The 27,877-nt window shown below is 38.4% G+C and overlaps 1 protein-coding gene across 6 annotated transcripts in view; it reads right to left on the bottom strand.

Moving 5' to 3' along the window:
• Positions 1-2,823: 2,823 nt before the first annotated feature.
• The window catches only part of ZNF143 (zinc finger protein 143), a 32,097-nt gene continuing 7,043 nt past the window's right edge, over positions 2,824-27,877 (bottom strand). The window contains exons 2-17 of one of the 6 annotated variants that reach the window (XM_085550122.1): positions 25,499-25,615; positions 24,759-24,877; positions 23,921-24,013; positions 23,315-23,398; positions 23,026-23,106; positions 21,813-22,009; positions 18,982-19,056; positions 14,977-15,096; positions 14,015-14,090; positions 12,628-12,753; positions 11,131-11,310; positions 9,984-10,211; positions 8,706-8,854; positions 6,891-7,052; positions 5,827-5,973; positions 2,824-4,832 (exon numbers count right to left, since the gene is read on the bottom strand). In XM_085550122.1, the coding sequence (XP_085406248.1) occupies positions 4,749-4,832; positions 5,827-5,973; positions 6,891-7,052; positions 8,706-8,854; positions 9,984-10,211; positions 11,131-11,310; positions 12,628-12,753; positions 14,015-14,090; positions 14,977-15,096; positions 18,982-19,056; positions 21,813-22,009; positions 23,026-23,106; positions 23,315-23,398; positions 23,921-24,013; positions 24,759-24,870 (1,914 nt within the window). In that variant the 5' untranslated portion in view covers positions 24,871-24,877; positions 25,499-25,615 and the 3' untranslated portion in view covers positions 2,824-4,748. The remainder of the gene's footprint in view (positions 4,833-5,826; positions 5,974-6,890; positions 7,053-8,705; positions 8,855-9,983; positions 10,212-11,130; positions 11,311-12,627; positions 12,754-14,014; positions 14,091-14,976; positions 15,097-18,981; positions 19,057-21,812; positions 22,010-23,025; positions 23,107-23,314; positions 23,399-23,920; positions 24,014-24,758; positions 24,878-25,498; positions 25,616-27,877) is intronic. The other 5 variants (XM_015864053.3, XM_015864049.3, XM_085550123.1 and 2 more) reach the window with 5 other exon arrangements.

Consider the following 27,877-nt stretch of genomic DNA (forward strand, 5'->3'; position numbering starts at 1 on the left):
CATTTGGCTATTTCTCAGAGTCATCATAACTTGCATTCAGATCTGAATGAACTCTACATCATGGCTACCAGCCCATGGGAGCTGTAGCTTGAGATGTAGCTTTCTCTAGGAGCTTCCTACAGCACTGTGATAGTTTCTGTTCTGTCAGCAGACCTGCCAGGTATCAGGGATGCCTTTCCCTTGTCTTGCTTCACTAAGATACCTGCTCAGAAGCCCCTTAGCAAAATACTACAGCATCAACATGATGGTGAATCAGAAACTCCCTGGATAAGTATGTAAAACACAGCAGTCAGCTAACATGGTGAGGGCAAATGCTTCCTTCACGTAAGGCACTTACATGTAAGCATGTAAGACACTTTTTTTTCTCCATGTAATCGTTTGTGCTCAAAAACTATCAACGTTTTGTCATTGTTTTGAATGCAATGCTTCAAATAATTTAAACGGAACAAAATGAATCTAGACAGAGTCTCTTAGGTCTTCAGAACCTGAGCTGGATGGGATTTAAGAGGGTCATGTTTCAATTAGAGAAAAATACACAGACTATGTAGGACAAAATGCTTCCTTGTTGATATAAGCTTCTGTGTTTATTGGGATAATTAAGTCCGCTTTGAATATAACTCTTCAGTTGAAAACGTCTGCTATCACATTAACAGTGGGGTCAGGTGCCAGCCAATTACTATTAAAGGTGATAGCCTAATTGTGCTGTCAGATATTCCTTTGGCCAAGTGAACTTTGCTGGCAAAACAACATCAAAGGAACATCAAAGGATCATCAAAACTGCTGAAAACACCTAAGCTACATTTTAATTACACAACATGACACCAAAAAATGCTGATTTATATGACTTATGAGTATAGTTTACTATTTAAGGCACAGGAATCAGCACTGGCTTTTAGTCTCCCATCATACGAATTCAAATTTCTGAAGGCTTTTATCCAATGGAGCAAAAAATACTTTTGGGAGATCCAGTACTCAAATACGTACTGATCTGCAAAAATAGGAGTACATTATTATCAACAATGAGCTGGAGTCTGAATTCATGCATTTGTATCTGTGCAGACAAGGCTCCTTGAGAAATCATTTTCCTGCCCACCCTGCTCTTACTTTCCCTTGTGCTATACATGAAAACTACTGAAATCTGTACTGCACTTCTTAGTATTACCCTTCAAAGACAAACTAAGTGACTGGGATGGGCTCGTTACAGGGCACTTCTGCATTCTGGTTAAACTGGAGTTATAGTCACCCTAAAGTATGCAGCCTGAGTTTAACCAGATGTCTCTGTTAAATGGCTGGATTCAAACAGGTCTTCTTCACACCCTTACTCTGCTCCATCTTTTCCTAGTGGTTAAAGCTGATTAAATAGCTTCTCGGCTCTGCCTCTTGAGAAGTACGCAGCACACAGGGCTTTTTCAGTACTCTAGTACTGCGTGACTGTCAGAGAAGCCAGAACATCCCGTCAAACAAATTGTTCCCCAAATTCAATGAAGGTTCGGAACTGGAGTAAAGTTTAGGAAGAGCTGCCATCCATGCTCCTACATTTCATTTATCTGGACTATTGGCTCCCTCCTTCTGCTCTATGCTAGGCAGACATCACATGTCCTGTTTTTCCTCCCATACTGTGCCTGAATATCTCTGGTATCAGTCAGCTGACTGGTCGCTGAGATTACTTAAACTATCAGGTATTATGGCTTTTTACAACTTTGTTGGCAGGCTTCAGGATTTACTCTTCTAAAAACACAGTCTTGCAGCTTCAGCCTATTCATGTGTGCTTTGGCATTAAGCTCTTTAGGGTAAGAACTGTCCTATTGTTATGCATAGTGCCTCAGGCACAAAAGGTCGTCAGCAGGGAGCACCTCTAATAATTGCCTCTCTGTTTTTACTATCTGGAGAGGCACTGAACTACTGCAAAGAAAAGCAAATCCCCCAGTGCAGACTGCCAAGTCTAGAGGTGGCTTGTTTGTCTTGTTGGGGTTTTTTATTTTTCCTTTAAGGAAGGAGTTGACTTAGGGCTGGAATTCAAGTCTAAGAGAAAATTGTGACTGGGAATGCTGGAAATGTGGGAGCCAATTTCTGAGAGGAAAGGCTGCTCTACTTCATAGGATCCCTGTTTTACAATTCTTTCTCCCAGTGTGCCGCTCCCTTTGAAACAGAACATTCAAAAAGAGGAGTAAAATCTATGGCTAAATGTAAGAGATTTCTACTGCCTGACACCCAGTTCTTTGGGGCATATTCTTTGCTTCCTCCTCCTGAAATCCTTTTCACCAAGATCCCTACTTCACCCAATTTCAACTTGTGTAATCTCCACTACAGAACCTTCCAACGGCAGTTTCTGCTCACAAGACGGTTCCCTTCTACTCCTGGGAAGCAGGCAGAAAATCACAGACGACACTCTACTCTGAAAACAAGACTGTTATACATACAAGGCCTCACAGTGAAAATGCACACAATCATCCCTGCTTCTCTCTCAAGACTAAGCAGTCTAAGTCAGTCTGGCTTGTTTATTCAGTATTTAAGTATGTTTTCCTTTACAGGGGTAACTATGGGGGAAGCACAACCTTTGACTGCAGGGATTTTGCAAGAACAACTGGTAAGATACAAGAAAAATCACTTAAGGATTTTGCAGCTTTTCCTTATCGAGCTAGCTTTCAATACCTAGCAGGAAAATAACTAGTATGAAGGAAGATGTAATACTCACATTTGTGCAGTGGTCAGAAAGTGTCCTGGGAAACAAGAGGTACTGCTGTTATTTCTGTGCTAAGTCACTTCCAGCCACTGTTTCCATAAACTATTGGCAATGAAATTTAAGAAGAAAAAACTTGAACGTTCATGTCAAATGATACATCTTTAATTTCTAAAAGGTCGTAAAAACTAAGAAACTGATCTAATTGACACGTAATTAACCTCTTTGCATAGTACAGTTTATCTCCAAGGGACATCAAAATTACTTAAAATTTCAGGAAATCTGGCATCTACATAAGTAAACAGCCTCAACCCCACAGGAAGGTTGCAGACAACCTCAGTGTTTTCAAAGTTGTGCTTTGTAACAGCTCTGGACATTAGTCTGTTTTGACCACCTTTATCCCATAGTACTGTGTTCTCTCACGGCATTTTGCAGTTGGCCACCTATATGAAAAGCATAAAAAGTCGCAACCCGTATTGATATAGTCAATCACATTAAATTCGGCCTTTTTGATGTCAAATACCTCCAAGTACATTGTTATTAACTTACTTTTTTTTTAATGCAAAATGAGCCCCTCACAAGACATACAAAATGATCACTTGATCAACGTTTCATCCCCAAGATGTTTAATCCTTCCCTTGAGAAAGATAAAGGTGGGGCTTCGGTTTCAGAAGTGCTCTCAACACTCATCCAAAGTAAGCACTGAGTCTTACAGGAAGCCAAGAAAGTTTAACTTGCTCAACAAGCTTAATAACAAGACAAGTAAAGACAAATTTCTGTATAAAAAGGTTTAAGTTACATCTTACAGTACGTGTTAGATTTATCTACAATGAATTTTTTCCTTTATAGAATGATAGGTGGAGAGGAGCACTGTACTTACATCATCTTTCATTAATCCCTTTTTTATTTCCTAGTAACTTGTGTCCTGATTTTCAAAATCATTGATTAGCAGCACATCGTAGGTAACCAGTATTAGCTGCAGGCACTCAGAACTGTTGAAAACAGACTATTAGTACATGTACTTATGCCCTAAATGCACCATTTGAACATATTCCTCTTGAGATCTCCTAGTTTACTTTCAAGTCAAAATCAGTTGACTAATTATGCTTTTTAATAATTTCTGTAGTGCTTCAGAATGCTGAAAATAACGACCAGCACTGATTACTTTATATACTTCAGTGGACCGTGGTCAAAACAAGTAAAAAATTTAAACTTATAAATAAACTTCGGGGAAAAAAAATTATACAAGGCCGTAAATAAATAATTTAACTTGTGCCACTAAAAGTAAAACAGTATGTCACAGAACAATGTCATCCTATCTAGATAATACAATCTTGTTATCTTTTATTGCATAATAATTTCAGAGTAACATCTTAAGTAAAGTATGTAAAGAAACGAAATCATTAGATTTACTTTTTTTTAATATCGAACAACCAAAGTTTCTCCTTTGTACATAATCCAATTTAAAGATAATACAATTAGCACTCCCAGCATTAACAATCTGTATTTACAGTGAATGGGGGGGAGGGGGCAATCTAAAGAGTATTCAAATCTGTATGAAACAAATCAAAATATGAAGGTTTGCAGTAGGCTCAAAATCCATGACTTTTCCATTTATGGAAAACAACTGAAAAGACTCTGTCTTCTTTATAACTTGAAAGGGTTCTTGAAATTATGATTTTGTCATAGTCTTTACAACACTTCAAATCTTCAGTAATGCCTTCATTATTTGTACATGACACTAAAAATTAACTCCAATACTTCCGTTTTGTTTTTAACTTGCTTGTAGACCAGTCTGAAATCTGATGAAAGGATAACAAGGAAATTTACTATATAATCCTAATTCCATATTCCTGAATATACAACAGTTGGAAGTAGATGATGTCAGTCCATTCCCGGGGTTATGTACACAACACTTACAAAACGTTCTTTGCTCTTGCATAAAATGTGTACACAGTACCAGTGAGCAGGGAACTTCAAAGTTTTTGTGGATTGCTGCTGCCATGGACCTTTGTAGTTTGAAAATAAAATACCTTTCAATCTATTGTTCTGGTAGCAGTTTTAGAAGTTAATCATCAATGCCTGGTGTTTCACCCTGCTGTATTCTGGAGGCTATCCTAATGGCTTCTTCCAGGGACTGTTGTTCTCCAAGCTGAAACAAATGCATTTAAACATAAATAAATCTAAACTTTTTACACAGATTGATTTTTCTTTACAGTTTTGTAAGGTGACACCAAAGGGAAAAATACCGATGGGCAGTGAGCACAAGTAAGTGTGATCAGTACTGTCACATCTCTCCTGGGTCATCTACAGTAGCAGCTATCTAAGCAGCAGGAAAACCAGGAGATCCTCTGATAGCAGATTTAACTGAGATTCTATGTATTTACCAAACTCAGTTTCTTCAGAGAACTGCTGCATGGCAAATGCATTTCATTACATATAATAACTTACATGATTTAGGCAGATAATAATTTCACTTGACAGAACAAAGCTAACATAAGGCTTCTGAAATTCACAGTAGCCACTGAATTACATTTCAGATCTGGTAAACCAAACAAACGCTTTCAGTTTCCTTAATTCTTCTGAGAAAATAAGCTCTATGGAACAACAGCATATAATATATACAGTGTGCATCTATTGAGGAATTCTGATTATATAAAGAAACAGTCCCATTACCACTGTTCCGTTCTACAGCAGTTTAGAGAGGAAATTATTATTTTATCTGTATAGGCATGTTCATAGCAATTCAACTTTGACAGTGTGGCGTTCCTGATCACCTCAACATGTAATGCTGAAGGATGAATGAACACACTCTTCCACTAAAGACCTACTGACTCTCCAACAGTACGAACATCATTCTCTGGTGAAAGATTCAGATGCCCTTAACTTCAGCCCTCCCCAAACAACATATATATATATATTTTTTTTATTTTATTTTTTTTTTCAAAGTTCTACAAATAGATTTGGAAAACCAGGTGCTTATTATTCTTCTTTCTAATACTATATACTATTTAAAATACAAAGTTATATGGTTACTGACTATTTTTTTTCAGGGGAGCCAAGCTTATTACATTGATCTAGTTATACAACTAGAAGCTCCTAGCTCTAGAAGCAAAAAGCACTCCAAAAAATCATTTCCATTTTACCTGTACTGCAATTTGTGTTCCGTTGGATGTAGCCAACAATGTAACGGGTCTAGCTTCTGTGGTTACTAAATGGTGCCCGTGTTGTTGATGTCCTATTTCTGACGAGGTGCTATGAAACGCTGCTAAGTCTTGAGCCACAATGGCAACCTTCAGGAGCAAAGAATGAGAATCAATGGGATGGTTCGAGATATTCATAGTATCATAGTATCATAGTCACGTGCAGGTTGGAAGGGACCTTAGAGATCATCGAGTCCAACCCCCCGGATTCGAGCTTCCTGTGTAGCAGAGCGGCACTTCTACCACTTGCGCCACCGGGGCACACAAATTCACCTATATTCCCTTCATACAACTGTTATCTTCAACATTAAATTTACATTCAAAGCTATGGCTACTCATGAGCACAATTTTAACCTGCAGAGCAGGTCATTTTTTAAGAAAGCTCACATCACTGTGTTTCTCAGTGTCATCTCTTAGCCCTCAAAACACATCTATCTTCAGAACAGCACAGAAGTTCAATAACTGTATCTGTGAGGCTGTGATTATCTACGCATACATGGAATGCATACACTCATACAGAGAAGTAAATATATTTGTTTTCACACGGCACATTTTTAGACCAGTATTTTCACTTACATATGAAAAGCTGTATCACCGTATTTGTACTAAAAAAGTTAACTACTGTATATTAATAGCAAAACTGCGAACGTATACTTACAAACATTTCTCTCTGCAAAACAGATTACAATCCCATAATATTAAGCAATGAATTCACACTGGATTCTACGTTTAGCTTTACCACTTGTTTACTGTGTGACTCTGGGGGAAATGCTTAGCATTTCTATTTCTTATGTATACCTACATGAATTATCAAACTAGTACCTCAATTTTTCTTGGGGGCCAATTATTGTTTTTAAAGCATCCTGTTGCTGCATGCTAATGGAACAGAACACATTGTAGTCTGATGGGAATGATACAGCCTGGTGTTGAATACTGCGATGACTTTTGTGCCTTTGTTATACCATCCCAAAAGGAACGTTACTTACATACACAGGATAATTTTTTACCTGCTGTCCTTCGGTGCCTTCTGCAGTAACCATTGCTACAGAATGTGTTCCTGCAGAAGAGATGACGGCGTCGTGGGCAGGGACTGTGATAGTGGTGCCATCTTGTGTTACCATAGTGATTGTATTTCCAATGGCCTGCATATCTGCCTGAGATATGTTGACCTGAAACATAACATAATTCCTGAAGTAATAAAGGTTTAATTGCTGCTCAAGTCATACCTGAGTCTGAGCTTTCAGCAACATAATGCTGTTCTCAGGTGTTTTTAACTGAGATTTGAAAAAAAAAAACAGAGTTTGCTTTTGCACTGTAGCAGCAAACACGTTCCCACTACTTGATTCAGCAGCAGAAGGTGCGAGTTCACCTTCCTCATGTGAAACAAACTGCCTGACAATTCAGAATGAAAAGGCAACTTATAATAGCACTGAAAAAAATACCCTAAGTCCCATATACAGTAACATACTGTCCACAAGTCCTAGCATCTATTATTCTACTTCCTGATGTACTCGTGCATTTCCTGAGAATCACCGTCACTCTCTGGCCAATTTCCACTCTTGGATGAAGAGCCCTCATTACAAACATCTTACTGGTGGATACCTAACACCCCATGTATCTCTTTACAGAAATACAGTTATGGCTGAGAAGGAGGCTGTGTGCTTTCAGTTAGAGTCTAGAACTCCATGTCAGTCAGATCATACCCCAGAGAACTCCATGTGAGGTTATCTATGCACGGGTCTTACACAAGAGGTCAGTGAGACTCAAAGCAGTTGCATCACATGCTTTTATCTTAATGGAGTCACTAAAGAGGTTTGGTAAGGACTTAGAATTAAAACCACCAATTAAAAATATCATTTAAAAATTGATATAAATTACTGATGTCTCCAATATAAATGTATTAGAGCATCAGTCGGTGATTTGATAAGATGCATGATTCAGAAGGCAATAAAACATTCCAGAACTGAAATCAAACTGAAGGATTAATAGATGTGAAAAGAACTCCATGTTATGGCTTTCAAAGGCCTTCATTTCCAGGGGCTAAAATGTTGGTTTCTTAGTGCTGCTGCAGTGTTAGGGGCTGGCAGTGTGACGGTCCCCTTTATTATTTCATACCCAATTCTAATATTAGATGTTTTTTATATCCTACTGGCACGGTAGCTACCTTTCTCAGCTGAAATATAATTTTTTTTCCCTGTATACATTTAATGTATTACCAGAATTAAACTTAAAAAATGTGCTGAAATCCACACTCAGTGGGTTTCTTACCCATTCCTCAAAAAAACCTATCCCAAGGAACATTCAGGTGTATGTAGTACCATTCTATTTCCTGATCTTCTCATGTTTATGTCAGAAATGGTAAGAATTGAATACTACCAGTTTGTAATACATGCACTGGGTCGAAGTAGATTATTTTTCTAAAAAGCACCCACAAACAACGCAACAGTGATACCAGTGATATTATTCCACTATTATCAGGTATTAACAGAATAACCAGGAAACTCTGGGAAACCTCAGCAGCCATGTTGCACATGTAACAGTTGTTATACAGCCTTTGCCTACAGTGTGAGTATAATGGACTTCCAGTGATATAGATAACAGGACAGACCAAAAAGTCTAAGATTGTATCAACATAGTTTCAGATAAGAGGATATATGGTTGAATGTAGGCGTTCCAGAGGAGATCCAATCCTAAGCATACAGATAGAATAATCTTCAAAGAAGTTTCTTTCCATGAGAAATCAAAGCACAGATTTATCAACAACGCACAAGCTTAAACTCTCAACATATTTTTGTCACCTTTTCAGCAAAACGTTTACTTACATGTTGGGTTCCATCCTGGGCAATTAGCGCTACTTGTTGACCTAATCCTGACTGAGTAACTGTAGCAACCTGTGCAGAAATTACGTCCTCTCCCTCTACACCTGTCACATAGGCTATTTGCGAGCCTTTCAGAACATCTTCCCCTTGACCTATTTGATACAAAGAAGGCAAGAGAATAGTTCAGTTTGGGTACTCTATGTACAGGCAGGAAAGATAACCAACAAGGAACAAATGCCAACCTGGTTTGATGGTTTTAAAATGCTTCAGTCCAAAAAGGATAGTTGAAAGATGAGAAAAAAGATATACAAACACTATTCATAACAAAAGTATATTACTAGTTTATACTGAAACATTAAAAAGGCAACAAACCATTTCTAGTTCAATCTTTAAATGCTGACTTTTCCATACAGGAGCCTTCATGAGAACACAAATGGCAGTTTTTAAAAGAGTTATTCATTAACGAGCAGACAGAGGAATACAGCGATGCCTTTGTGTGAAGATTTCAGTTAATTATCTTAATAAATGTTTAACTTCAGTAGAAGAATCCTGTAACTCCCTCAAAAGACAGCATGAGACCACAGCAAATTTGCTTGAGGCGTTCAGTGCTGCTTCCCAAATACACGTAGTAAAACAGAACCCTTTGCGTCTGCATTTTCTATCTTCAGACAAATCACAGTTTGCAAAGTAATAACTGTTCTCTCACAGTATTTCTTTTAGCCTCGTGTTTATAGTCACAAGATACTACTGATAACACGACAAACGTTCTTAGCTTATTTTCATCTTTGCCTCTAGGACATAAATTCACAGATACTGCTATTAACTGTCACAAAACCACCACAGTATTGAAGTGCTGCACAGACAGATTTTTTCTTTTCACAAGGCAGTGCCTTTATTCCTGACAAAAGACCTCCAGCAACTATGATGCCTCAGTAAAATCCAGTAGGTTGCAGACAAACACTTCAGACTCTTGCAGGTCCCTTCACACATTCACGTTTATAGCAGAATTGTTTATAGCAGGTTTGCTGAGACTGTAGCTCAAATTTCTCAACTCTCTCTTATCTCCAGCCTGCTATAAAATCAGTTTATGATCTGGTCAATTACTCTCTCGGTTTCTGTTTACAAGTTGACCAGCACACTAAAAAGTCCCACAAAGAAGTTCAATAACATTTATTAAGTTCTTCAGATTCTTATCTACACTTTAATTTCCTTGGTTATAAACAGCATAATATCATTCAGCCCATTTGTTACGACAAGAGATTCAAAGACTGAAACTCTAACCTGGTGGTGGCTCAAAAAAAGCCTCTTGTTCCTCTTCAATGGGCTCTGTGTCATTATGTGCTGTCCGCTTGTGCATAGCAAGTGTAGAAATCTGCTTGTACGTCTTTCCACAGTGATTACAATTATATGGTTTGGAATGAGTATGTACAACATGATGCTTGTATAGACTGGAATACTCTGTAAAACGTTTATCACAACCAGGAACTGTACAGACATAGGGCTTCTCCCCTGTACAGAAAAGAGAAGGAGAGGATGTTATCCAGAATGCACAGACAGATTGTCAATGAATGTGTAGGGTATTTAGTGACACACTTCCACTACCAACCCCATTTCAATTCCAAAGGCAACAGTGAAGCTCACTAAGTTTATCAATGCAGCCTCTCATTGGTCTTTTTTTATGTACTTATTTTTTTAATCTGCCAGTGAAAGTCGGGCCCTTTTTTCTCCCTGTCATTCCATATAAAATGTACAGGATGATGCAGTCTAAAAGCTGCAATTTGCAGAATCTTTAGAAACTGATACTGAGGATGAAGGCAAATGCAAACTGCATCACCGAGTGATACAGCACTTTGGGCTTCTGGAAAGGTGTCAACCTAAACATCAGTTTTGCACAGCACTGACAATTTCGTTCCTTAATTACTGGAAGCTCTGTACTTCTCCTCAATTATTAGTTGTACTGCTGCTCTGCTGTAAATTTTCTTTCGCTTGAGTCATTAAGCTTTGAATAATCTATAGGAAGCATACATTTAAATAATTATGGTTTAATATTAAGAACACTTCCCAATAAAAACAAAAAAATCAATGAAACAGATGTCTAAATTACATTACAAACTATAAAGCTAATCTGGTTCATAAGTTCTCCAAGAAACTTATCCACACTTGCATTAAAATGTAAGGCTTACAAGATGATATGGCTATCACTACCTTCTATGTTTCAGAATCTTGAAAATACAATCAAAGTGAAAGGGTGACTCACAAAGGTGAGCCAAACTACCCTCATACTAGGGAAGATAAGGCCCAAACAAAGGCACCAGGTCAAGTCACATAAACATGACTATATCCAATTACAACGCACCAAAATGGTGTTCAAAAAAGGAGACTCTCCCAAGCAGGATCCATTTCAAAACACAAAACATCATTCACATACCTGTGTGTATTCTCACATGATTCTTATAATTAGTTGCGCTGGCAAAAGCTCTCCCACATCCTGGCTCTGTGCAGTAATAAGGTCTTTCACCTGTATGTGTCCTGATGTGAACCTTTCTAATATTAGATGTTGTGAACGATCTGCCACATCCTTCAAAAGGACACTTAAAGGGCCTTTCCCCTGAAAAAGAGAAAAAGTACACACAGAAAAGTTACAAAAGAGTACAAAAAGTGTACAGACAAATCAGTAAAATATACCACAGAAAGCACTTTACCTTTGGCTGAGACAAATTTTTAAAGAGATGTAGCACTGAAATTCAAGTTTCAAAAGCCAAAGCAATCACAAACACAGAATTTTTTATTCCTAAGTCCATTTCTGCACTAAATTTACACACAATAACTGATTGCTCCTCCAAAACCTTCACCATGAAGACTAGATGAAGCCAGCCCCTGCCTAATCTCTCTGATCCTTCAGACCTAGCAGAGCACACAGCTCCTTTGGGGGAGAGCAAAGGGACTGACTCTGGAGAAGTGCGAGCCATCCAACACGCTGTCCTGTTGGAACTTCGCACTGGGTAGAGCTAAGTACATTGCCCCCGCCTTACTGTTCAACAAAGAGAGGAGTCCCGGAGCAAGAGAGGGCAGATTACCACTACAGATACAGTTCTAAGTACTTGGAAACAGAAATGAAAAATGAAGTCCTGACACAGACATTAATACCACGAAACTCCAAAGCAGTCAGCTTCTTGGCAGAGGAAACTATAATTCACTCCTTAAGGCCGCTGTTTCATGAACGTTTTCCACTTTTCTGCCAAGACAGAGCATATCTGAGTATACAGCCTCGATGTTGTGTTACCATGGCTCCCCTGATCCCCATCGGGAGGCAGAACCTCCAATTACAGCCTCAAGGAGGGCTGCAGTCACAAACCACAACGCCGATTGTTCTTCAGCGATTGCAGGAATGTCACCCGACTGGTTTGCCTTTGTGTTTCTAATGGAGTTGCTAGAAAAGTGACCTGTTTCCAGGTGACCGAGATTTTCTTGCATCAGCAAAGCGAGGGGACTCATTTGCCTCCATCAGTGCACTACTGAAACTCACACAGGGTTTGAAACTCACACAGGGTACGTATAAGCACACACAACTCCCACCTATTTCCACAAAGGACTTCAGTTTTAATTTTCACACATTTGGAACTTCCATTAAGTTTAATACCGTATTTTTTATTATTTTTTCTGCTGCGAGAAGGGCAACAACCTGGGAACTAACAGCCATCACGTACCCAGCTTTCAATTTATCTTAAAGCACCAAAACACTTCTAAAAGGTGAGCTACCTTACTGAGGAAAGGCCCCTTGTTATGTTACAGCTGCAAACCAAACTGCAAACGATGTCAGTCTGCAATGGCAGCACCGACATGTAAACGCTTTTCTAAGCAATGTGAATCAGAGAAATCCACCTCAGTGAATTAACTTGGAGAAACAAAACGATAGTAATCCTACCTGTGTGGGTTCGGATGTGTTTCTGTAGGTCTCCAGAAGTCTTGAATGACTTGGTGCAGTTTTCTTCTGTGCACCGATACGGCTTTTCACCAGTGTGCGTTCGGATATGACTTTTTAATCCATACCCTGAAGGTCAGAAAGGATGTTAAAACAGCCCAAGTACAAAATTAAGATGGACAGAAGCCATTACCCTTTACAAGCATTTCATTCTACCATACAGAGCAACAAAATTCCTGATTCAGTTTATGAATTCCTCCTTCCCTCATTTATTAGGAAATTACACTTCCCACTCCCTTCAAAGGGATAAACTGCAATTACTATAACATAGGTAAATATTTATTCTATCTTCTGATGCTTCAATTCACTCTTACGTCTAAAATAAACAGTACGTCATGATCCAACACAGCGGAGTCCTTAATATTTAAGCTGAAAACGTTCAGTGTGTAACACGAACCATATCAAAGGCTGAAGTAAGGGGGTACAAATGGCTTTGGCCAAAAATATAGCATTAGACAAAAAGCTATTAAGAGCTGCAGTCTGTTGCACTGGAAAATAATGTTTCGTTACATTGTTTTGAAATCTCTGCACAAACTCACTATATAATTAAATGTAGGTACAACCCTTTAAGTGGGATTGTTTGTCTTTTGACCTTTCTCATCAGCATTTCTTGTGCTTCTTATTTAAAGAAAAACTGTTCAATCTATTACATCAGATGGAGTTCCACAAACATCTCAGTTTTTACAGAAAATCTAGAGTCTAACTTTTCTAAGAATCAGGCTAATCTACATTCAAAGTAAAAGAATTTGAAACAAGTTTTGCTTTTTTGTACCACCTTCAATGGTCCATCCTTTATAATTACATCCCACACCATCAAATCAAATCTCAGGAAGTGTATCATTTATGAATGGAGTCGTCTGTACAAAAGACAGTGTTCACTTTAGGAGAAACATCACCCTGATACAATGTGATAACAAACACTTCAAGCAGCTCCCACCAAAGTTCAGCTCTGGATCAGAATATTATTTAGTTTCCTCTACCCAGCAGGTTCAGCTTTATTTTGTCACCTTGTGTAATTTACACTCTTAGTTCCATATAAAGAAGGCCTATTTTTTTCAAGATAAAATCTGACCGTAGCATGACAGGTGAAGACCAAACGAAAGTGCCAAGTGCTTCACCTCGTTACCTCTTCAGTAACTAACAATTAAATCCTCCCTCTTTTCTGTATGCTTAATTAGATAAAACACCACCTTTTTCTGCAGTTCTCATAAATGGATTCCCAACTAGGTTCTATACTTAGCAGTTAAGAAAAACAAACAGTGGTAACTATAAACTTATTTTATACAGACAAATGCTAAAAGGCAGGAAGAGTTAGTCTACAAAGGATTACCTGTTGCAAAAGCTTTGCCACATCCAGGATGTTCGCACTGATACGGTCTGTCTCCTGTGTGTGACCTTTCATGTACCTGCCAACACATCCAACACGCTCATTTAACCAAATGTTGCATCTGATTACTTCAGCACAGAAAAAACTTATTCTCAAAGACAATACATTTTATTTCTTTTCCCAGGATTCACATTTAAATGTCGTCTTTTTAAGTCAGTGATAAAAATTCACACAGGGAGTCTTGTTTCCCTTGAAACTACAAGTATGGAAAGCCATGAACTTCCACTTCACTGGAACAGGCTGCCCAGGGAGGTGGTGGAGTCTCCTTCTCTGGAGATATTCAAGACCTGCCTGGACACCTACCTGTGTGACATGGTGTAGGGAACCTGCTTTGGCAGGGGGGTTGGACTCTATGATCTCTAGAGGTCCCTTCCAACCCCTACAATTCTGTGATTCTGTGAAGTATCTTCTTCTAAGATCATCATCATCATAGTATCATAGTATCGTGCGGGTTGGAAGGGACCTTAGAGATCATCGAGTCCAACCCCCCGGGATTCGAGCCTCTGTGTAGCAGAGCAGCACTTCTACCACTTGCGCCACAGGGGGGATTCGAACCCAGGGCCTCCGGTGTTGCAACGCGGCATTCCTACCACTCGCGCCACAAGTCAGTCTTACAAAAAACATTTCTGTAAATATATGTGGAATGGCCAAAACAATGGCCAACTATATTAAAGAAAGCATGCATGCATCAGAGACTTCTCTCTCATTTTTGACTACACTGAGCACTTCTACAGGTCCTCTTACGTTGATTATTTTAAGTCCAACCAAATAAACGCTTGACAAAACAGCACCATCGCAGTTGTTTTCCTGTTAATTTCCATCACTTTCAAGCAAACAATTTGTCAAATAAACAAATAAATCAATCACACTTGCAAAGTAACAATGCTTACTGTACATCTCATTACCTTCAGATGGTGAGCTGTTGTGTACAGTTTTCCGCAGCCATCATAATCACAGCGAAATGCTTTCTCTCCACTCTGCTGAGATTTTGCAGCCACTCTCGTTCCATGTCCCTGCAAGACAATCTGAAGTTGAAAAAGAAAAGATTAAAAAAATACAATGGATCAAGAAAGTCACACACTGTTTTGCAGTCAAAGCTTATTCTAACAGGTTTCCTTTTGTTTCTCTTTGCTACGCTACATATTTTGTAGCACTCGGTAAATGAAATAAAAAATGAGTTTTCAAAGAGAGAAGCTGTAAAACATATTTAACTTGGAGCTAGAACTTCTAAATGAATGCATTAATTAGACAAATAACACTAAATAAGACTAAATAATCTGAAAAATAGGTGAAGCAGTAAGATGAGTGTTAGAAAGAAGAGGCTTACACAGAGATTACACATCTAAGGCACTGGCTTTGTTCCTAAGGGAGGTTAGTTATAAATCAGATTGCCTTCAAAGATAAGTTCACACAAAGGCCATCCAATAATTAAATGCACTAATAATGAGCACTTTCTAAAAATGAAGGAAAGCATTTTGCATTTCGTCAGTGACGCACGTATTTCGATCAAACTAATGGGTGCAAATGAAGCTAGGTTCTACTCTGCTTTCTTGCAAGATACAATAGGAAAATGCACAGAATAGCTTCATGATACAGCTTAGACCCCTATCAAAGGCTTTTTGTTATGCTAATAAACAAGGAATGTTCTTACAGACTGAAAAAAACCACAGAAGACCAAATGTAAACACACTGATACAACTGTATACAAAGTAACTACAACTTTTACAAGTGTATCTTTCAAACTACTTTTATTTTCTCCATAATCCAATTCAATTCCACGCTGCCAAAGAACATGCCACAGCATCAGTATGATGGGACAGCCTAATGCAACCTCTTCTCAAAGCAGAATCAGCTGCAGCAAGTTGTTCATGGCAGTACCCAGCTGAGCTCTGAGTATCTCTAGGGATGGAGACACTACAACCTGTGCAACCTACACCAGCACCGAAGACAAGAAGTTTTTCTCCTCAAGTTTAAACACAACGTCCTGCATTTCAGTGTACGCAGATTTCCTCTTATCCTGCTACTGTGCACCACTGTGAGCCAGGCTCTGTGATCTTTGTACGCCCACGTCAGGTATTTCTACTTATTGGTAAATTCCCCCTGGCCTTCTCTGCTGGAAGCTGAATAGTTGCAGTTTGCTCAGCCTCTCCTCGTCTGTCAAACACTCTAAGCCTTTAATCATCTTCAGTCTTTCACTGGACTTACTCCACTATGTCCACGCATTCCTGAAAGCTCAGAACTGGGCCAAGCGTTTCCAGCGTGTACCACCAGCATAGCAGATAAGGGAAAGATCACCTCCCTTGATCTGCTGATGTGTGGTCTTTGTTTTTTACCAAAGGCACACTGCTGGTTCACAGTCAGCTTGTCCACAAGGATCCCCAGTTTCTCCATTTTCTACCAGTGCTCTGGGTTACACTTCCCAGGTTCATGGCTTTCCACTTCTTTTTATTAAACTTTCCGAGATTCCTGTTGGCTCATTTCATGTGGGTAATAAACAATATCAGTTGTTCTCATAACTACAAAGGTTATTATTTTGTCATAAAAGGGGATTGGGTTGGTCAGGCATTATTTCTCCTTCCCACATCCACACTGACTACTCCCAACTGCCAGCATGTCTGAAGATGGCTTGTAAGATCATTTGTTCACCTAATTGCTTAGGACTCAGGTGAATTGCTAAGGACTCAGGTGTGGCCGGTGGATCTATAGATCTCTAGATCCTCCTTCTTACACATCTTGAAATAGGAATAACATTTGCTTTCTTCCAGTCCTCAGAAACTTCCCCTGAACACCACAGCCCTTCAAAGAAAAGCAAGAGTGGCTTTGCAACATTACCAAGCTCTATCAGCAATTATTATGCAATATATGGCAATTACACTAGACCCATTAGGTCCAGTAGATGTATGCACATGCCCAATTTATTCAAATGTTCCCTAATTTGATCTTTCTTCCAGAGAACTGTTTTCTACCAATTAAATAGACAAAAGCTCAGAAATTCTTTATTTTGAAGGCAATCACAAATGCATCCTAACTCAGCTCAGACAGGTAACACAGGAGGACAACAAAGGTAACTAAGATCTCAGGTAAGATTTTTAGATCACGTACACACACAGCAGTCACATGATTCTGCTTTTCATGTCAACAGATGGCTATGGCAGATGTAAAAAACAATAATGCACGATATCCTTTAGGTCACACAAAGGCTTTTGTTCTCATCTGTACAAACAATAAAGAGGTTTTATGCTTTATTTTTTTCTATGGTGAAAACCTTATCCACACACAAATGGTCTGAATGACTACTCAGCAGCATAACATCTGTTCTGTTCTTCAGTTACTTTGATTGTTTGTTTGTTTGGGTTTTTTTGAAGAATTTATAAATACACACTTATTTAATGAAATAGTTTCAAATTTAGATGAAGTATCTTAAGTAATACATTACTACTAAATGAGTTACAAGTAGGTACTTAATCATGCCAAGAAATAATCACTAAAAATATTTTCAGAAACAACCAATAGCTGGGACCCTCACTTCCTTGGTCAGCCAAATGAAGTCACCTTACTGGGGGGTGGGTGGGTATCAGACTTTGTGCCTGAGCCTAAACACCTGTTGAAACATCAGATCTTTTTCTGCTATTTGTTTGGAACACGTCCTGCTCCATAAGATCAGCACACCTCCGTACAGCCATATGTGTTGCCATATGAAGTGCAAGGTAAAGCAACCTTTGGATTCACTGTTTTAGGGTTGAGGCTGAAATCATCATGTAACTGGATATCTGTAACAGCTTGTTTTGCATAATAGGTGTTTACTTCTAGTTAAAGCCAAACAAATCTTATTCTATTCTTCCTTGAATTCTGCATTTTGATAGAGTTGTAGCTTAGTACTGTACAAAACTCCAGAAGTTCTTGATTTATATTTATGGGATACATTTTAATACCATTGATAACTTCTAAATTGGTCTTTCTCTCCCCTCACAGTCACACTGTACAGTGACAATAATGAAAAGATGGTAGTAAATATCCAAAAGGTTATTTACAGGAAAATCTCACCCCTATGGAAGCCTTCGGTCTACTGGGAACCTCTGAGGCAATCTCCATCAAGGAGCAATCTCCCAAGAGATGCTGCCTTAGTGGTGGTCAGCCCTTAAATGAAGTCTAGAGGAGATGGACTCAAGCTCCACTCCTTCCAGAAGCACAGCTAGATTACTCTCACCTGTGCTCCCGCAGCTGACCCAACACTTGCCTCAGCTGATTAATCAGAGGTTCAGGCTGTGAGTACCAATTTCCCATACGCACGCCATTTAGACAACTGTGGATTGTCACTGGTTTTAAATGTTGTGGGACCTAACATTAAAAAAAATGCAGAAGACAGAACTTTGAGGTCACTGCCAGAGGTGAGCCTATAATTCCCTCTTTCACAGGTATTGTAACATATTTTACCTCTGATGATATTTTTCCATGCTCATCTACTTCATCACCTCTGAAATTAAACAAAAAGGAAGAACACCAATTCTTTGATGACCAAATCCTTCTCGGTGCAATGACTTGGCCATTTCTATGCCATGTGAACATGTGAGGGCATAGGGTTTTGTTATTCGTTTTTGTTGTTGTTCCTAATTAGGATTTTACAGATTCCTGGTTAAAGTAAAAAAGGCCTGAGACTTCATAATTTTTACCTGTATTTTCTATTATTATTAGAACTTTTACGTTAATACCTTCACCTCAGTAAGTTTTTTATACCTCTAAGTAATCTCAACATGATAGCAGAAAAAGAACTGGAAATATCTGTCTGCTCCTCTAGGGTTCACTCGAAGCAATGTCATCTACAGAGCAGTAGATTAAGCACAGACAGTCAAACTATGCACAGAGAAGACTGAAGAAACATGCATGTAGGTATTTGGTATTGTGCTACATACCTGCATTTTTTTTTCTTGTTCATTTTCACCTATCATTGCCGTGCTACTGACACTGTCATTTCCATCAATAGATACCTGAAAAATGAGGTTGATATGGGAAAAACAAGTTATTTTTATTCACCTGAAAGACAGATTAACAGTCAGACAGTTCATGGGGGCTTATTCATTCACAGCTCTCTGGCTCCCTCTTGAAACCAGGTTGTCCCACAATACATTCATTCACATGAAAATCACCATTTGCAGGTAAGGAAAGCACCTCAAGACTGTCTTAAAATGACATCAAAAAGACTGCAAGAACTGAATGTGTTAAATGAAAAATCTGAAGAAATTATGTTAAATTATTAAAAATCGATAATACTGAGTTCTGAGAGAAAGAAAACATTTACTTTTTTTTTATAGTACAACAGCATCTCTCACACTGTGTTAAGCACAGTTCACTTGTTCCAAACAGCACAGCTCCTTTAGAGTCAAAGTACCTAAACAATATATCACTTCTTAATTCATTATAGTGAAATTACAACAGGTAAGAAAGGACGTGTGTATCTTGCGTGTTGCTCTTAAGGTTTAAGTACAAATTTATAGGAAGAGAAAGGTGTCTGTGTTTTCCAAGGAACCTAAAATATTTGAAATGATTGCTTAATATGCTTTCAAATGCATTAACTCATAGAACAGTAGTCACTGTAGTAAAAAACACTAATTTGAGGTGTACATTACAAAGTTTCCCACTTCAGTAATTGACTCTGTGTTGAGTGCTCACATTCAAAATACCCTCTTATACTCAAGGCTGAGATTGGTACCCCTAAATCTAGTCACAATTCCTATCTGCAATTCCACTACATATCCTCTGACTTTATGCAGACCAAGAACAATAATCTATTTGTTCATGGCTGCTTTGAGAGGAAGATGGCATTGACTAAGCCTAAAATTAAGAGGATTCCAGTTAGTCTTTACACACACTCTGTAAGATATGTTGGAAATTGTACTATGCCTAAAAGAGAAGTAAGAGGTGATGAAAACTGAATGTAAAAATGAGTGTGCTCCGCCAATTCCACTGAGCTTCCCTGTGGTCTTCTTTTAGCGGAACATTTCCAGAAATATTCTCCCAACCTCCAAGCAATTTGTGGCTTAGGAATTTCCTGAACTAGAAATCACATGCTTCTACCTAACAGCCCCAGATACATTTTTCTTTCATGAATTTGTCTAATTACCCTTTGAATCTAGGGATGTAATTAGTATGAGCAGCATCCTACAAGCAGTCCCATGGCTTAACTTTGTGCTGTTTGAAAAAGTATCTTTCCCTTGTTGTCACTGAACCTGTGACCCAAGTTTTATCTGATGTTCCCCAGTTCTTAAACTGGTAAAGACAATGTCAAGTCACGACTCTGTTCCACTTAAAATCATATAAAATTCTCTCATATCCTTACCTCATATATTTCATTTGTTTGGTCACCATTGCTGCCCCTTTCTGTACCTCTTCCAATGTCCTAAACCATCTGCTATTAAAAGTATACACTGCCTTATTATGAAGTCTACATGGACATGAAGTAGAATCATAAAACCGCATTTCTCCTTTTAAGAGAAATATAGGGGTGTAACAATTCAGCTACTACTTGCTTTTGTACATCATGCAGATTCAGTACTTGGAAATTCACTTCGACTGATTTTTCTCGAGAAGTTCTAGCATATACTTCAGGATAAGGCTGAGATGAAAGCTTTAAGAAAACAAGTAGGGTTTTTCCCAGGTATACACAAGAACACTTCAGAATATTAATTCACATTACAGAACTCAAAAACACACGTTGAGATGAATAGGAGAAAAAAGCAAATATATTTTAACAGAAACATACTCTTATAACAAATTTATATTAATAAGCTCCTTATTAAAAAGGACAAAGTTCAGATTGATTTAGACCTAAACGAAATAATAGCTTGGCAATGCTTAAAAGCTTGTCACTACAGCACAGCTAACCTTGAATTACCTTTTTATTGTATGAAACATTAAGGCACAGCTAAATGTAACAAAATCTGATGGGTTTTCTCATGTGTTTTGTTTGGTTTTTTTTCCCAATTATAGCACACAAACACCATGGAAAGAATGGTGTATTTGCCATTTACTCACCCTAACTGGCCTTCTCCCAAAGTCTGACAATTCCCAGTAATGCTCAAGAACAAATAATAAAATTCATTCAACTCCTCTCCTAACCACTACTAGCACTGATGGTACTCATCCAGGAATCAGGACACTCGGAAACTATTAAGTCATGAAAGCTGAACTGTTCGCTGCATATTTAGACCACACTTCACAGAAGTCCACTGAAGTGGAGAACATGAATTTTTAGCCTTACATTACATTTTTATCATTAAAAGCATGGACCAGAGAAGCTTTCTTCTAATTCATTAGCTGTCCAATCGTGTTTTTTACACTTCATTATTATGTAATATCCTTACTGAAGATAACGAGCCCAACTCTTCTCAAGGAAAGAAAAAAAGAATCAGCAATGGTCTCTGGTCAAGAATAATTCAATTTTGTTCCTTCCTCCCAAACTACATCCTCTGTAACACTATGTGTTTTAAGGAAAATAGTTTTTTACTTGTCTGAATCACTATGCACATCAGCTCAACTCCACATCATTTTGGAGTTCAATTTCTTGTTCTCTTTATGCAACAGCACACACCAGAGCTACACATAACAGTGAGGCACTGTGTTCTCTCTTAAGAGTCTGAAGTCTCTCTTATCATTTTATTTCTTTGATCACAGTGGGCTTTTGCTGTCAAGTATCATTGATATGAGATTAAAACATTACAGGTAGGTGAACTGTTTTTCAGCATACCTTAGCTGCATATTGCTCCAAAGCAGTGATAGTGTCTGGGTCAATGGCAGCATCTCCTGTATGAAGACCAGCCACTGTGCCATCAGCTTGAATAGCTAAAATGGTATCGGACTGTGGCATCTGCACTGCGTGGTGAATGTAGGCAGTAGTTCCATCCTCCAGCTGGACTGCTTGTAATGCACTCTGATCGTAACTGTCTGAGAAATAATATTATGACATTTTATGAATGAAATGGAATAGCAATGTCTATAGGTAACACAAGAAACTACTGCTGCTTCGGATATGTCTCCAAATGCCATATCCATGTCTGATACTTACAAGAAATATAACCAAATAAAACAGCACTAAATAACAGATTAACTTTTTTCAAGACAACACTATTTACATCTTTTACTTCTGCACACTTGCAGAAACGCAAAACCAATTCTGTATTGGTCTAGCTTTACTAACAAAGGAAATCACAAACACAAATATTCTTCCAATTCATTATCCACTCATATTAAAATGAAAATATATGAGACACATACACATCAGATTTTAGAAGACCAGAAGGTCTTTTAAGACCAGAGTCATGCAAAAATACATGCAAAAAAACCTCTGAATAGTGTTGCTGGCAGTGGGATGTAATTTTTGTCACATTAGTTTATTAAAATATCTGCGTGTTCACTTTTTCAAAAGAAATAGGATTGCTCCTAAGGTGAGAATAATCAGCTTCTACAGAAATCCAGGCTATAATTTAAAATGAATGTTTGCATTCTTGACCGTCAGTCATCGCATTTTCAGCCCTACTACTTAAAGATGACATGAAGAGATGATCTTTGAAACGTACATCATGTCTCTACAAGAGAGACTCACTGATTCATTCTCAACTGCTTTCTCTTCTCAGTTGTACATGCAGTTATGGCTGAAATCTGTACAACGCCTTACTTGCTCTACTAATGTGACATTACTTACTTTATTGAGATCCAGGGCTTTAAAAATAAATACACAGTTGGTGTTTTTTTAAATTCTGCTTATAACAGCTATATGATGTCCTAGTAAAGAACTGAATCCGAGCAATTGCAGTAATTTCTAGATGCCACTAAGCAGAAATAACAAATAAACTACAATGCGAATCACACTGAATTATGGAATTGCCTAAAGACAGCATCATGTTTTACTGCTGAAGTTCTGTTGAACTGAAATAATAAATCACTATTCAAAAACCATTTACCTTTGGAGGTGTGATGAATGAATGCTGTGGTTCCATCCTCCAGCTGAACTGCTTGTCCATCTTCCAGACGCAAACTGTCTCCTGTTTAGAAGAAAGAATTTCAATGCTTTGAAAAGAGGCTGGAAAACCCATTAGTTAGAAAAATTCTCTCTTCAAGATTCTTTGCAAAATAATAAGAAATCAAGCCTTTTTTTTTTTTTTTTTTTTTTAAGGATTACTGATCAGTTAATATTGGTACCTATCAGTAATAAAATACTTTCAAATATATGTCTTGTATTATTACACTTACTACTTTTAGTCATGGGTACATGTTGAACATAGGCTGCAGAACCATCTTCTAGTTGAATCACTTGGCCATCCATTAGTTTACCATCTGAAATACATGGAGTAGCCTTAAGGAATCTAACAGTGTGACACAACCCACTTTAAACACACAGCAGATACTTCCTGGATCAGACAGAATATCAGTAAAATATCACAGACATACACTGCTTGTTAAAGCCAAAGCATAGTAAAGGGCTAAGAAACAGTGGCTTTAAAATTCTAGGATAAAATAAATGCTACGAGGCATTAAGGTTGAAATAAATAAACCCAATGCAGAACACTAAATTTTATTTCCTATCCAGTAGGCAGAATGTTGGTATTTGGGTTTGATGCATAAAGAGTATCTTGCTTCTGTGTTTCACTTATGTTCTGCATTTGATAACTGCACCTTATTAGTACTGGAAATAAATATTTATCTGATATTATTACTGCAACACCCCAACTAGGAATACAGCTTTGAAAACACTGTGAATTTTCCTCAGTTTTACCACCTGAGGGGTTTGCAACCTAAGACAGGGTTAAAGAGAGGAATACAATGTCGACACACATCAACTTCCAGTCATTTACCTACCTTTAGAATTGTGCTGTATGTATGCAGTGGAGCCATCAGCAAGGGTAACTGCTTGCAAACTTACACCTTCCATGTTTTCCAAGTTGTCACCATCTAGTAAGGCAAAAGGTTCATATTTCCCATTACCAGCATTTAAAAATCACCAATTAAGCACCTCTGAAATGATGACATCCCTTACAACTCAATGATCTTAGATATACTAATAGGTTTTCTGGGTTTTCAACCTTGAAGATACACTGTGGTCATATGTTCAAGACCTCGTTCCATAATCATGACAGCCATGATGTTACTTGCTCTAACTAGAAAATAAATGACTGCAAAGTTTAAGTTTTAGGGAAAATATTAATTAGGTCATGAGTCCCAGTAGTGAAATCAGCATATCTATTTGAATCAATAATTTTGGTTTGCACACTATTACCCACCATTAATATATGCAAAACTATTTAGACTAAAATACTCAGGAAAAGGGTTTTATCAGTGTAAATCATACCAAAGCTGTCAGAAAATACAATGTTTAACCAATCCTAAATCACCAGCCTATTTCAAAATTTAACTAGTTCAAAATTTACTTTGCTGAATACTGAAGTTACAAAGTATAAAACAGTAAAACCACTATGAGAATTAAGTTATTGGAGCATCTATTTTGACACATTTATACTATTACCTTAATTAAGAGATCACTTTTAATTAAATCAGTGAACTTCATCTCAGCTAACTAAGAATAACCTGCTGATTCGTGTTAGATTCTTCATTTAGAATACACTGCTTGAGTTGTAGAGTTCTACCTGACCTTCCAACAGAAAAGACTCAATAATACACATTTCAACTGAATGTTCACCTTGCACGGCTACTGCTTCTGTCAGACAGAGAGTCACATGCTGGGCCTCCATTCCTCCTCCAGAAAATTCAGTCATTCCCTGAGAGTCTCGGTTTATCTGAGCTAGTAACATTGTCTACCTAAAAAGAAAGCATTCACAGGACATTAGTGCAAAATCTAAATACTAGAACGAGTTAAATACATTCCAAGATTAACTGGATTTTTATGCAACTGTCACAAACATTTTTTGTTACCTTCCACACACAGATGATGCAATGAATGAATGAGATAGCTGTAAAATAATTCAATGGCCAAAAAAACCCAACAAAGTTATTTGAAATAGATAAGTATTGTTATCTCAATTAATTAAGCTATTACGAACTTCAGGTAGCATTCAGTAAATTAAACTTCAACCAACATGTTGTATTTATTCCAGCTGGGATGGGATTGTTTTCTTCAGAGTGTCCGGTACGATGCTACGCTTTGGTTCTAGGAGAAATACAATGTTGATAACACATCAAAGTTTATAGCTGCTTCTAAGCAGTTTTGTACAGAGCTACTGCCACCCTCAGAGAAGGGCACAAGGAGCTGGGAGGGAACAGAATCAGGATGGCTGAATTAAACAGTCCGAAGGGATATTCCACACCGTATCACATCAAACAGGAGTTTTGAAGGGGATGTGTGCTGCTCAGCCACCAGCTTGGTTAAAACACAACACATACAAGGAAAAATTGTGTTAATGACGGTACAAATAATTATACCTTTTTGCCCCCAGAATTAAAATGAAGCTGACGATTCACTCATGGTCACCCATAACAGTGACAGGGCTTTCACTGCATGAACACCTCCAGTACCAGCAACAAGTTCAGGATCACACACTGGTGATCACATACTTGGTTAGCGAATCTGAATGGTCCAACTATTTCATTAAGCTGCTCCGAGAGATCTGTATCTATCTATCTATCTATCTATCTATCTATCTATCTATCTATCTATCTATCTATCTATCTATCTATCTGTCTATAAGGATATATATCTAAAGAAATAAATGATCTCACAACAAGATGTGTTAATAACAAGATAGAGATTGTTAAGTGACAGGCACAACTCTGCATCCCACAGAACCAGCCATTCCTCTGGATACTAATTTTTCACCCAGGCATGCTTCCATATGGGATATTAAGAAGTCTATTGAATCTGAAAGGATTCTATGACATGCTGTGTTGTAATTCAAGGGTGAGGAGAATAATCTAAGATTTCAAATTTACTTCTAATTAAATTTCTAAGCAGTTATTTTTTCTCCTATGATCTGAAAATCTGCCATTGAATGAGCAAACTCATCAGTGGGCTCAAAAACCAATGAAGACACTCACATTCACTAAGCTGGAACTACGGAACAGTGAAAGCAAAGTAGACCATTTAGAGCTTATGCCTCCAGGATGCCAGCAGTACTTACAAGGTTTGGCACACTGATTCAGTATTCAAAGAATAAATCCAAGCCACATTTTCCAAATATACCCAAGTGACTTTGAACCAGTTTCTATTTTCCAGCATGACAGCAGGAGCCGCTCTACCATCTCCACATCAGTGGCTTTAGACAAGCAGCTTTGCTCCCTGCTCACCAGCGATACCCCCTCTCCTAAAATGGGCAGAGAACTCTCACCTAGAAAGTGCTCATAAACCACAAATGGGAGCCTGCGCTAGAGCTACAGGACTGGCTTAAGCAAGCACTGCATGGAAGCAGCCCTTTCTTCAGTGTTCAAGTACCCCATGGTGATTAAGCACAGAAAACTCACAGTTAAAACAAACAAACAAACAAACAAAATTAACACATCTTTAAAAGTTTTATCCCAGACCAGGTTGCTGGGACTACTTCTTTGGAGGTACTGCCAGCTTGGAGCAAGTCTAATTAAGTAATTACGGTACTAGATGCTGGTGGGGAACAAAGTTTATTTACCCTCTTAACTGCTAACGCGGTGTTTTGTATTGACAGCGCTTCCCATTCACTCAATTTTCAGGATGCCTTGTGGGAGTAGGCTGCAAATCATCTAGAATGTTTCATACATCAGAGAGGAAAGGCTACAGAGCCTCTTCGTGATGCTGCTCTGCCATCATTCTAGCAGGAACGGGACTTTGAAGGCCTCTCATTTGGGTTTCTCTATTGAGAATTCCCTCTCCTGGCAAAGCACCTTTTAAGAAGCCCTCAGCATAGTTAGCATACAATCCACCTTTAAAATAGAAACAGGATCTCCCTCCAGAATTAACACTGTTCTCTTAACTCTTGGGAAGCACAGCAGAAGCAAGGCCTTAGCAGAACACTCTGCTTGGAAGCTCAGGGGTTATTTTGTAAGAAAAAATTAGATTTAATGCAGATAACTACATTGCTGCTTTTCCTCAATCCTGTCCCCTTCCAAAATCCCCCTTCCAATCTATCTTCCTCCCAGTCCTCCACCCTCCCACTAACTTACCTCAGCTCCATCCCCTCTTCTCAAAGTACCAGTTTCCTTCTTCAGATGGCCCAGCCACAGTACCCAATTTCCAACACGTTTCTCTTCATCCCACCCCTGTCACCAAAATAACACAAAATCTGTGCAGGGAGAAATACCCTCAAGCTGAAGGACACGCTGCTCCCTTGAAAGGTCCCTTCTCATTCCCTAGCAGGGAAGACAAGCTATGCAGACAGCACTATGAGGTCTGAGGACGAGCATGGACAGGGACTAAAGGGAAATTAAAAGCTGGGTAATATTGTAGAGAAATGGATCGGGATACCTCAGGGAAACTGTTATATAGACATTGCAGCTACTGCACCATTAATTTCTATTTTACCTTTCCTGGTAAAAGTTTGTTAAATTAGAATAGTCAACTACTGGAGCAGATTGCCAAGAAAGGTTATAGACTCTCCATCCACGCAGGTGCTAAAGGTAATGTGACAACAGACCCACCTGGAGCAGGGGCTGGCTCAGGTAACTTCTGCATCCAGAGAACTTCCGAATGTAACTGCTCTGAGTTTCTGGCTATCTTCATCATTTTGGTATCACATACTTTTAGAGCATCACCACCATGATGTTGGTACATTGCTCACCATGGAAATTTCACAACTAATTCCATGGATCACTGGGTCCATGGAACACGGATCACTA

The sequence above is a fragment of the Coturnix japonica genome, chromosome 5 (assembly GCF_054131305.1).
Source record: "Coturnix japonica strain WE chromosome 5, WE-NBRP24, whole genome shotgun sequence".
NCBI lineage: Eukaryota > Metazoa > Chordata > Aves > Galliformes > Phasianidae > Coturnix > Coturnix japonica.